The sequence below is a fragment of the Schistosoma haematobium genome, chromosome ZW (assembly GCF_000699445.3).
Source record: "Schistosoma haematobium chromosome ZW, whole genome shotgun sequence".
In the NCBI taxonomy this organism is placed as follows: Eukaryota; Metazoa; Platyhelminthes; class Trematoda; order Strigeidida; family Schistosomatidae; genus Schistosoma; species Schistosoma haematobium.
In genome coordinates, this window is record NC_067195.1 from 8,777,807 (window position 1) to 8,789,925 (window position 12,119).

The 12,119-nt window shown below is 36.4% G+C and overlaps 2 protein-coding genes across 7 annotated transcripts in view; one reads left to right on the forward strand and one right to left on the reverse strand.

Moving 5' to 3' along the window:
- Window positions 1–362: 362 nt before the first annotated feature.
- Window positions 363–3,659, reverse strand: NUS1_1 (ditrans,polycis-polyprenyl diphosphate synthase; the record flags this gene model as incomplete). Of its 4 annotated transcripts, XM_051210322.1 has the most annotated exons (5): window positions 3,251–3,659; window positions 3,106–3,219; window positions 2,939–3,067; window positions 2,806–2,905; window positions 856–946 (listed from the first exon to the last, which is right to left on the reverse strand). In XM_051210322.1, exons 1-5 carry the CDS (start codon window positions 3,516–3,518, stop codon window positions 856–858), a joined length of 702 nt encoding a protein of 233 aa, XP_051070311.1. In that variant the 5' UTR covers window positions 3,519–3,659. The 4 variants fall into 4 exon arrangements, with proteins under 4 accessions (XP_051070310.1, XP_051070309.1, XP_051070311.1 ...); XM_051210324.1 differs by having other exon boundaries at window positions 363–946; window positions 3,109–3,659; XM_051210323.1 differs by having other exon boundaries at window positions 363–946; window positions 3,106–3,659.
- Window positions 3,660–8,259: 4,600 nt separating this feature from the next.
- ZDHHC3_1 (Palmitoyltransferase zdhhc3) overlaps window positions 8,260–12,119 on the forward strand; it is a 37,554-nt gene continuing 33,694 nt past the window's right edge. Inside the window, exons 1-3 of one of the 3 annotated variants that reach the window (XM_051210326.1) lie at window positions 8,260–8,475; window positions 8,520–8,650; window positions 10,879–11,405. In XM_051210326.1, the coding sequence (XP_051070312.1) occupies window positions 8,593–8,650; window positions 10,879–11,405 (585 nt within the window). In that variant the 5' untranslated portion in view covers window positions 8,260–8,475; window positions 8,520–8,592. Of the gene's footprint in view, window positions 8,651–10,878; window positions 11,406–12,119 lie in introns of all 3 variants that reach the window. The other 2 variants (XM_051210327.1, XM_051210328.1) reach the window with 2 other exon arrangements.

The window sequence follows — 12,119 nt, forward strand, 5'->3', positions numbered from 1 at the left end:
AATGGTTTGTAACGGTGGGAAGCAGAAAGCGCATATAACTCATAAGGGACTCGTCAGATGCACGTATTTACCCCTTCATATTTACACGTACTCGGATCCAGTTCCTGAAAATCTTAAATCCAATGTATCACCTATGAAGTTGGTTAGTCCAGATAACTATTAACTTGTTCAGAGATGAAACTATTAATGACAGTTCGCACTTTTGTTATTAATGCTTAGAACTGCAATTAAAGTCTCTGACGCGTATCGTGAATGAATGCCTCGACTTTGTCTTTTAGTTACCCGTATTTAGTATATTCGAATGACTAATTTCAGAAGAGTGACGAGCGTCGCTAAGTAAACTTGAAAAAGAACAGAAAAAGTAGTAAAATAAGTTATTTATATTTAAAGAAGTTGTTGCTACCAGTGTAATTGGAATAACAATAATAGTAATAAACACAAAAAACCTAGTCAGATAAATATAGCTCGTATGTACATACTCATTAAGTCAGTGAACAACACAGAGGAGAAAAGTTACTGAAAATTGTGAACAGTATTGCCATCGGTTTAGTTATTATCATACTGTACAGTTTTAGTGCGAGGAAAAAAGAGGAAGTAAAATAACATCAATATTCTTTTCATACAAATACGAGTAGTATAAAATGGTACAGGTTACAAATATATATATATATATATATATATATATATTGAAGGACTTGATAGAGTAAAGTAGAGAACTAATCATACATTATTAACATAGCAGTAGTTTTTACTGACAGCAGTCTGAAATAGTCTAACAGTGAACAGAAATACATGACAGTAGTTACTAGAGTGATTATTATGACTATGTGTATAGAAATGAATCGCGACATCTTTTCAACGACCCCAGCGTTGTTTGACCATCCCAAAACGACATACAATTTGATGGAAGTCAGACAGCCGAAGACCTCGCACAGAAGGGCATTGTCTAGCAACAAATTATCAACATAGATAACAAATAGAAAGAAAGTTTCAAAATTAACCCGACAAATTGGAGTTGAATAAATAACATAACATAAATAACAACAAAAATTGATTTTTCAACAAGTCGAGTGTATATAGAAGACTCACTGACCAGTCAAGGCTTATGAGGTTCTAATGCTCTCAGCTTCATTGTAAGTGAAGTTAGAGCGAGTCTAAGCACGAAAGCAGATACTGAGGTGAAATGATTATCGATGCACAAACCTGCTGAAACAACAGGGACAATGCATGGAACTACTTAATTGTGCTCCAAAGGAAGTTTGGTAGTTTTTGGAACTTTTTAGGAAATCACTGTTTACAACAATACAACAACCTTTACCATACTTAGTTTGTCTCAAGCACTCCAACATCTTAAAATCTCGCTGTCAACTCAAAACGCCGGTGTTTCTGACTATTTCGAGGATTCAGTCTGTCACAGGCAACGTGGAGCAAGACATGAATGTTCGTTACTACATATAAACTAGCAAAGCGAAAAAATGAAAGCAGCACGACAAGAAGCAGAGGAATTGCTACAATGATACCCAAAAAATTTGAAAGCTATACATATAATGAAACAAAAAACATTTACATTATATGTGAAAATTATATTTGAAACAATCTCAGCGATTGAAATTCAAAAAATTCCAGCTGGTTTGATGGATGAAACGTCGGAATTATTTGGATTTCAATCGCTGAGATTATTTCAAATATAATTTTCGCATATAATGGCTTCTCTATACTCGGTGCCCAATTTTGATGAATTATTCGTTCTAATATTGACGAATACACACAGAAACATTTACAGTTAGCTTATTCATACTTTCCGAACTTCACGAATCAGTAGGTTTCTAATCATTTTAAATGTATAAGCCGCTTAATGAGAACCAAATCCCCTAGACTTAGTCAAGTGTGAGGTCCTAGATGTGCATTGTAATAACGAACGACAGGAAATCAAATATGAGTTATTGAAGAGAAAGCTGAAAGTCAAATAGGTCCCTTGCTTAACCTGAACTGTTTAGCTGAAACGCTTCTATCGTCTTTGTGGACAACAACGCACACTGTATGCCGAAGAGTGACTTAAAAAAAGGATTTCACGATTAGTTTATGATTATTCCCGATCGCTGATGCCAGTCATCCCGAAATCTAGGAAAGATTAAATGCCCAGATATTTGAGCAATACTGATGATCTAATTAGTATTTCGTTGGGCTAAAATTCAACACTAACATGGATATTGTCAGTATGCAATACATGTTTCATTTATCCTAGTTCAATAATTAACAAATTAATGACTAGTTACTAAACCGACACCGAACTTCGGAATAGTGTCTTCTGACTTTCACTATAGGAGTGCAATGCTCCCTATATAGCAATCGACTATATTTGACTGATTCATGAAGACTGGGATAAAAAAATGACTAATAAACAGAAAGTAAATCTGTTGTCTGAACTGATCGTTAGAACAATATGCAAAAGTCGAAGAAATGGAGATAAATCTGTAGAAAATGTGAGACGGTAGAGAGTGAATCTGAGACACAATTACTAATTTAAAACCCTATTATGAAAAATCATCAACTAAAGATTTTAGCTATTGAGCTTCCAAATATTATGTAGTCTGTATTCATCGACATCACAGATTAACGACTCATTTAATTGGAACGTGGTCTTAATTATGACTCAACTGTGCTTTAAAATATACAGTGTACGTATAAAGAGTGGTCGAGTAGAACAAAAGGTCTGAACTACTTTAGACGAATATTCATGACATCTTACTGAACGCATAACGTTAATAAGTACGAAATATAAACTCTAAGACCACTAGTACATACATGAACTCCGAAAACCGACTTTGCCATGGCAAAAGACCAGAGAAACTTGAAGAAAATCCACAGTGAATAGTGAGGTCAACATCTGGAACTTTAGTTAATTCTAAAAATAAGGTTAAACATTGAGTAAACAGACCAGCAATCGTTTGGTTGACCTTTTCATCCGTAAGAGTACTGGCAGACGTGCTTAAGTAACGTGCAGACTGACATATCTGATCAAATCCATCATCACAACCAAGATAGTTCACAGTGATTTTTGACAGTACTGTAGATGGTGTAAAGACATAAATTCGGAGTGATTACCACGACTCAAAGGACTGTATATGACAGAAGATTTGGCTTCCTTGTTCTTCTTTACAGAATAGTTTTTTTCTTTGATAAACTGTTCAACACTATCTCTTAGATGCAAAATATTGCCTTCAAACATTAGCTCAGTATTTCAGCTCACCCTTCATATCAGACAGTGAAAGGTACGAAACACCGATCGCTGAGCACCATATTACCAAATTTGCAATATCTTGTGCAGAGAATATTTCCTCAAAAATCACAAATGATATATGTTGTGGTATTTTCGGTAACTTCGTATGATTTTTTTCAAGATCAGACCAGGAAGACTGAAAATAGGCACTCAGGGAAGACTTTAATAGAAGCAGCTGGAGGATCTTAAGGACGAATATTTTTAGCTTATACACAAAAGTGATAAGTGCAAGAATCATGATTGCAGATACTCATGAACGTTACGCAGATATTTGAATATCCCCTTGATTACCAGGCTCTATACTCAACATCCAATATCTCCGTGATCCTTTTAAAAACCATTCTTAGTTTAGGCTTGCTCATCGTTGTTTCAGTGCAGCTTTAGATCTTTGTGATGTTCAGTAGATGATTGTCTTGCCACTCGACTGAACAAGTTCGAGTCACTTTGATGGTTATTTGTGAGTTCGTCATAATGCAATAAGGATTCTGAAAGCACATATTTTCCTATTACAATCTAGAAAGTTGAGCGGCTAAACTGTGCAAAGTGAAGAAAATACATGGAGAAAATGGGATACGATTATCTGAGGAATACAGGTTGAGCTTATCCAAGACTCTCGCTATTCTAGAACATATGTTTTCACCTATATGTATTCGATACAACCTCCGAATAACTACCAGGTTTACAAGCATGAGCCCTGTTGAGTCAACCAGCCGAAGGATGAGCGCATCCGCACTTAATAATGTCAATGGCTCGGAATTTTATCTCGACACTAATAATTGAGGGCAAATAGGTAAGTTGTTCTACATAAGCTCATCACAAAAATGTACAAAGAGTGAACACATGACAAAGGTTAGTGGTACACTTGAGGTAGCTTGTCGATAAATTAAATCCAGACGTGTGTTAGTGACTGTAGTATTAGCATACTGTATCCCATACTGTCTTGCTGACGACTTTGTCTTAAATGGTGTTTGTTCTTGGAGTGAGGCTGCTTGTCATTGCATTGTCGGAGATTTCAACACGCTACTCATCAACAGGATAAAGCTGACAGCTTTACGTCAATGTTTTGATGGGGTCCTGCTGTAGACCATTATTCAGTGTGCACTTGTACGAAGTTTCGCAAAACCGATTCTTATTGACTTAGGAAGTCAACTACCACTGCTGAACCTCGCTATTGCACACCATTGTAATGATGTCATCAAAACCCAGGACCAGTTCTCATTAGCGACCGGTGCTCACTTTGTACTGCACTTTAGGTTTCAGACATATAAATTACGGTATGATCTCCTCCACCTCGTCCAAATGTCTGACGGGCTAACATTCTAGTAATCAGACATTATCCTATCTTAGAAAATTGGTTAGTCAGTGTATATTTATTGATTGATGACCAATCGAAGATTTTTAAAGTCACGCCCCAATCAGCAACATTAACGTCCATTTTATGGTCAACACGTAAGACAGCGCATTGCTTGCCATGGGTTGATAATGAAAATCGAAGTCTTCCAAGAGGTAGAAAACACTTATGAAACTTGTTCTTCCTAAAAAGCCATCAATTATTTGGGTTTGATATGACACCGTCATTAGCGCTGCATGAAGCTCCATGTGAACTAGCTTAATCAGATATGGCCAGCGAAGTCCAGCATAAGGTAATTGTTAACAACGATCCTCATAACTAGCTGTAGGGCCCAGGGATAAACTATAGGAGATATTCTTCAAATACTTAATAACTTCAAGACTTTTAAATTGCCGGGTCTTAATGGCCTACATTAACAAACCCTATCATCCCTCGCAGACACTACTTCACAGCTACTTACGGTACTGTTTAACATATCCCTTTTCCGAACTCAACCTCCTAGGGATTTGAATGATGCAATAGTTAATGCTATATTAAATATGAAAAAAGACAGATGATTTCAGCATAGCGGCTGAGTTACTTGAAAAAAATTGGCTAATTTACTAAGTTGTAGATCATCAACGTAGATGATCTATGTCGAAATGATTGGAGGCCGACTCGAGTTAGACGTGAATAGTGTGACGAACCAACTAACGTCGAAGTCACACCTCGTGGTCAGCACCTTACGTGGACTACCCCCATTGACGTAACAAGGCACTATAGATGCTTTGAAGACTGTACAACACAAAGGACGTTATTACAGAAATATATTAGTTAAGGTAGATACAGGCGAAAGTAAGACCACTGCCGCATGGGCCAGTCCATGGCGTATGATTAACCAATGCGCGTTTGTTGTACATGACCTTGGCAGGGAGCGATGATCTGTTCGACATTCAGTGATCCAACTGCCGGATGATTTGGCTAGGGCTCAGTGACATTTCACTGGCCCTGCAATACTCCCCCACCAGATTCAACGGCCGTTTGAATCTGTACCAAACATGTTGGGAGCAGTCGCGCGCCAGAGAGTGCCAAACGAATATTATAAATCCTCCAGGTATTGCTTATCTGTAAAACAAATGGAAAGGAGGCGGCAGAAACTGGTCGGGAAACAGCGAGTCATAATATGTTAGTAGGACGTTGGTTAAACGTAAAGCGATTAACCATAGAAATAATGAAAAGAACAAAACGTTTTATTGTTCTATCAAGTCGCGCTGAAATATATAGCCTTGAAAAGTAATTCAGTTCCTCCGATGACAAACGTTAAGTCTGCCGCAAGAGTAATGATGCTATAGCGATAGTAGGATAAGTGTATTATCAATCGATATCCATATTTGTACTGTCATTAGTTCAAAGTTGTAAGTCGGACAGTGTTGTTGACAGCTATTAATTAGTGTCAAATTCTAGTTATATCTATATCTAACAGACTAACCGTAAGTACAGAAGTATAACAGTGAAGAGTGGTCGTGATTTCGTTGTGCAAAGCCATTGACCAACTTGTAGTCAGAGTTTGAAAAGTCGATGACTGCTGTTACAATCAGTAAGGGTTGAAGGCTACAAATCGACAGCAAAAGGTGGCACGATGAAGTCTCTAAAAGATGATAAACGGTGAATGCTGCATGTTTGTTCGGTTAGTGAACAGAAAAATATCGAAAAAAACATAAGAAACCAAGAGTGTCACTCTGGACTCATGTCAATGATACCCGTGAAAAACGCTGTCAGTGTTGGGATAGAGGCGACAATATCGTTTTCAGTTTGCAGGAGATTCGCTCGACTGCATAAACTGATGATTCGCGCGAATGATATTGTCGTCAGACCACCAATTGAACTGGACAGGTTGTAAATCGTCGAGTAGTTGAACAGCCGATTGATGTACCGGAATCATCTGTTAAACAACAGCCACGATGAAACAATACTTCATAAAATGAAGTACGACATCGAAGTAGAACAACTACAATGGTTCAGATGTGTTACAATGTCAAGTCTAAATAACATCGTTCTTACGTATACTGACAGTTGCACTGAACGTTCGCTTAGGTATGATTAGCGTAACAGTTGGATGTGTGAATAAAAACATATACGAAAACTATGGTTGGGTTCGTGGGGAATTTTCGAGGACGTTTAGATATTTTCCAAACCCGTATGGCATGTAAATAAACCGAAAATAGAATTGAAATGACTGTCGTGTAATAAGGAAATCGAGCCATGATTTACCGTGTGAATTAATAGCAAATACAAGGGGTATAATAAACATTAATTAAAATGGTGACCACCAATGTAACTAAGGTTTAGAGGGTCCAGGTAACATGGCCATTTCGTAAAAGGATGATACAAAGAGCTTATTACCTAGCATTAAGTGACATTAAGTACGACATGTGTACTTGGGATATAGACTAAGCGTGCTCGTGTACATGCAATATGTTTTACCACAGTATGTCGACTGAGTCATAAATGTACATGATTTCGACTAAAACTTGACGGCAGTGACAGAATATATGACTAGTTTACGTGAAAGCAACTACGAAATGTTATCACGCATCATAAATATAGTACGAAATAATCTAATGAAATTATGAAACTCGCCTGGGTTACTCTTGCCTTTAAGTAATGAAGTAGGCAGTAGTTTGAATCTGGATTATGTACGAGGTACTGTTGATTAAATTTTTCGATTAACACAGCGTTGTAGACTGACGAACAGTCTAAACGAGATCTAAGATCGCAGGAAATTTATAGTTCAAACTCACCGTGAATTTCTAGCATTCGTATCCTCTGTTTGGCCATGGAACTCAGCGATTGGAAATTAGGCAGGCAGTGGTAAAAAAAAACAGAACATTCTAGTGGATAGTGGTTAAGCAGAAAGATGAATTTATAGTCGACAGTTAATCTTGTCTTATTTATACCGGTGGATAAGGTACAAAGAGATATGCGTTCGTGTTGCCTTGTGGCTATACTCACGAGTGGCTGATATTTTAACAGACATATTACACAGGAGCATTTACATGCTGCTAATGCTTGTTAAAGAACCACGATAGCCGATTATAATCGTAGTTGATTGGTTAGTTCTGTCGATTGAACGAATTATCTAGGTTTAAATGCTAATCAACATTGACATGAAGCAATGAAAGTTCACAGTAACAGATTAACATAGGCGATGATAAAAATGAAAAAGAATAAGTATAGAATACAATAATAAAGATTATAGTGATAGGTTGCGTTATTCGAAGTCTTGCTCACCAGTGTATATCACCAACGTAGATTATCTATGTCGAAATGATTGGAGGCCGACTCGAGTTAGACGTGAATAGTGTGACGAACCAACTAACATCGAAGTCACACCTCGTGGTCAGCACCTTACGTGGACTACCCCCATTGACGTAACAAGGCACTATAGATGCTTTGAAGACTGTACAACACAAAGGACGTTATTACAGAAATATATTAGTTAAGGTAGATACAGGCGAAAGTAAGACCACTGCCGCATGGGCCAGTCCATGGCGTATGATTAACCAATGCGCGTTTGTTGTACATGACCTTGGCAGGGAGCGATGATCTGTTCGACATTCAGTGATCCAACTGCCGGATGATTTGGCTAGGGCTCAGTGACATTTCACTGGCCCTACAAAGTAAATTGGAAACATACACTCTGTTAACTCCTGAGCAACGCTCGTTCATGCCTTGTTTAGGATACTGACGCACTCAGGAACACGATCAAAGAGGAACTGAACTTGCAATGGAGAAAAGGTACGATGATTAGCACAGCACCTACGACATACTATCCTTACTACTGGTTATTGCTAACTGAAATTGGGTATTGGACGTTGTCTACACTTTCAACATATTCGGTACATTTAGTTGTTTCAAGATGAATCAATTCCAAATCCTAGTTGCTGCATAATGCAACCTTCGTGATTATAGAGGACAACATATGAATCAAAACTCTTCGGAGTCGTTGTTACAGAGTGCAGATGAAAAACTTACCATCGGTATGCATCTTGGTTTTCTTTTAAGTTTTTATTGGAATTATTTTGTTTCGCACACTAAAAATGATATTCACATCATTCGAATTTTTTGTTTAGAGGAAAAAACATTCAATGTGCATCAATATACTGGATATTACCATCATCAATATTTTCATTTCGTTCTTGCGTCATTACGTAGACTTTCCATAATATGTTGATGTCTGTGCCATTTTAGTCTGGTGGATGTCCCATATCTTTAATTGCATATGTATGATGATTAGGAGTATTTAAATCATAGTACGAACTAGGAATCCCAGAAGTAACGTAATCGGATCAAGAAGTACTAGATAAGCACGAACGAATGTACTGTATTTGGAATTCGAAATCAAGCATTCAACAAGTACAAAAGAATCATTAGTTCATTCACACCACAGTATGCCTGGAGCTTATATAGGATTTGACCGTCTTCCAGAAACCACAGACACTATGCTTCATCATATTTGATCTAAAGTGTAAAATACTGGTCAAGTGTTTTTAGTAGCTTATAGGTTTGAATGATAAATCAGCCCAATTGGAAAAGTCGAAAGATGACATGAACATTTAAACTCGTAGAGCAGGCGATTAAAACCTTTGGTATATTTTATGCATTCACTCCAAATTTTTATGTATATTCTACGATGCCTAGTCTTATTTCGCCAAAGTGAACTTACCCGACATTTCTTTCCACCTATTTTGAATGTGGTAGCTAATCTCCCTGTATTCATCTACCAGTTACAGATGTACTGGACTTTGTTTCATACATCCTTTGTGAAAACCAGTGATTCTATCTTGTTGCCTCAATTAATTGAAATACTTAGTCCGAAAATTCTCAATATCGTAACGAAATCCCTATTTTGTAGTTGTCCTTGCGTTCTTGATTCTATAGATAACTTATGCTTCTAAATCAAAAACCACTTTCTGACAGTTTTTTATATTATCTTAGGATCTATTTGTCAATATATAGATATATAAATTTACGCTTTCCTCCTAAAATATGAGTAGACATATTTTTTACGAATTTTAATATTGATTCATCTATTTTAGGTTGTCCTTAATGTTAGTAAATAGTTGTGAACTAATCCACAAAACCCCTTGTGATATTATTAGGAAACATTCAATTTTTCTTGGGTTTTGTTTATCCAGAGTACCATTGTGATTGTTTTGTTTCATCAACAGAATTAAGTTTTCTTAATTTTATGATTTCTTTGCTATTTGGAACATTACATAGATAAGGGTAATAAGTTTAAGCTTCCATATAGCCATATATAAGACTTCATTTCATTCTAGTAGTTTATTTTATTCCTTTCCTCTTATGATATTAAAACGACTATTGAGTCCAGAATATGTCATGGATCTATCATCTTTCAGGTTTCTTTCTCTTAAGTAGGGCCGAAGAAAGTAGAGCCTTTTGATTTACAACCTCTTTACTGTACGAGTAACCGAATCTTTGCTCCTTGATTACAATTCTGGTGTTCTGTGGTACATCTTCATTGTAAACATACATCAATACCTTAGTTTTTTTTTATAGCAAAATCCATGGTTTTAACCTCGTGATCAGAAAAGGCTTTTGTATATAGTTCTCACCGGTTATCAGTTGGACAAGTAGTTAATGAAAGCCACTAAGCGAGTCGTAAAGTTCTGTTAACTCGTGTGACATTGTGCTTAAATTTTTAAAATCGTATTTCTGATAGTTATCTTGAAATGTATCGTCTGAACTTCCTTGACCCACTTCTTAACATACGAACTAGGATTTCAGCCTTCATGTCAATAGAAGAAATTTATTCACATTCAAGCAATAAGTTATTTAGTTATATGTTTTGTGAGTATGAGATAGTAGCATATTCAATGTTCTAAAAAGTTTGATAGAGGTTTCTGAATAAAAGGTTATAAATCGTTGCCATTCATTAGTAGATTTAGTGTTCAGTGGTATGTTTTTGTACTACATTCATAAACCGAGTTCTAGTCATGAGCATGCTTTGAACCGCCACGGATGTTTCTCTGCGAATGTATTTGTATATGAGTAAACAGCACAGTTTCGAAGCTTAGTTGACTGGTCCTTAAGATCGTTTAAGTATTAACTCGTGTTTTCGGGAAATATCTGATATGATCTGAAAACATTTTTATGTCGTTTCTTCACATCAACCTAAAATACTTATTTTAAATGAAACATTTTATGTTACATATTTGATTACTTTTTCAACTTTCACATTTAGACAATCAAGTTTCAGACCATGGCAACATGAATTCGATTCCTTCCGTTTATAGAAAGAATTTATCTGTTTCATCTTATCCACAAGAAACACTGAACAAAGAAACCGTTCACATCAATTTAGATCCTAATACAGCGCCTGCTCGATACCGTGGCATTCGTGATTTAGATTTAAATTCGTGGGATGACGAAGCAGCGGGGAAATTACGTGTATCATTTCTTCCTTCTGGAGATTTATACGACTTTTTATCTCCGTGTAGACGTTCTCTTGGCCTTCGTGCCGTTACTCGCTCTGTAAATTCGCGGCCTCTTAAACGAACATTAGGTGTTATCTGGTTTGTTAACGATTGTTGTGGGATTACTTGTATTTTTATCACTTGGCTACTTATTCTGTATGCAGAGTTTGTAATAGCCTTCATAATACTAAGTCACTCTCCATCACATGCCTTTTACTGGACTAGTGGAACGATTTATCATTTGTTTGCCATCCTGGCAGTAGTTTCTCATTTCAAAGCATTCAGCACAGACCCAGTAAGTTATTAACCACTATTTTATTGTCTACAGTGTACTGTAATCGTTTTTTTTTGTTGAAAACTACCAATAAGCTAATTGTTACATCTGGGACTATAATGTTCTTTAATATCAGCATTATTAAGCTATTGGTTGATACAGACTCAATTTTCGCCGGTATGAGTGCATGCTGGTTCACTTGGTGCTTAAGAGTAGGAATTTGAATGGTCAACCTTATATACTGCATTTATTTTTATAAGGATTAGTTCTCGTACTGGTGTTCTAACCTCTAATTGTATGGTTCAGATATCCATCTGAGCTTTATCATTTGTGTCTAGCCTAGTAATATTCTCTCCTGAACTGTACTTCTACAAAAAAATCATTAGCGTTATAAGTCTGTGATATGAAGTGACAATGGATATTTGATTATAAGTCCGAGTGAATCCTGTTAAGTCCTGAAATGATTAAATAAAACAGTCGGTTGAGATTTTAACATCTGGTGACATTTTAGCGCATGTCAAAATAAGAAACTAGATTAAGAAAGTGTCAGTATAACCAGCTGATTTTGTAATGTTATTGTCTTGTAACTCAAATTTAAGTGATTATTAATTTACTGATTGCGATTGAAGAGATATACAAACGCTATGATTGGATATGTTTATTAACATGCTCCGAAGTTGATATTTGTTGTTTTGTTGGATCCGACTTCCAATTTATTATAGCTAGTGATCATTC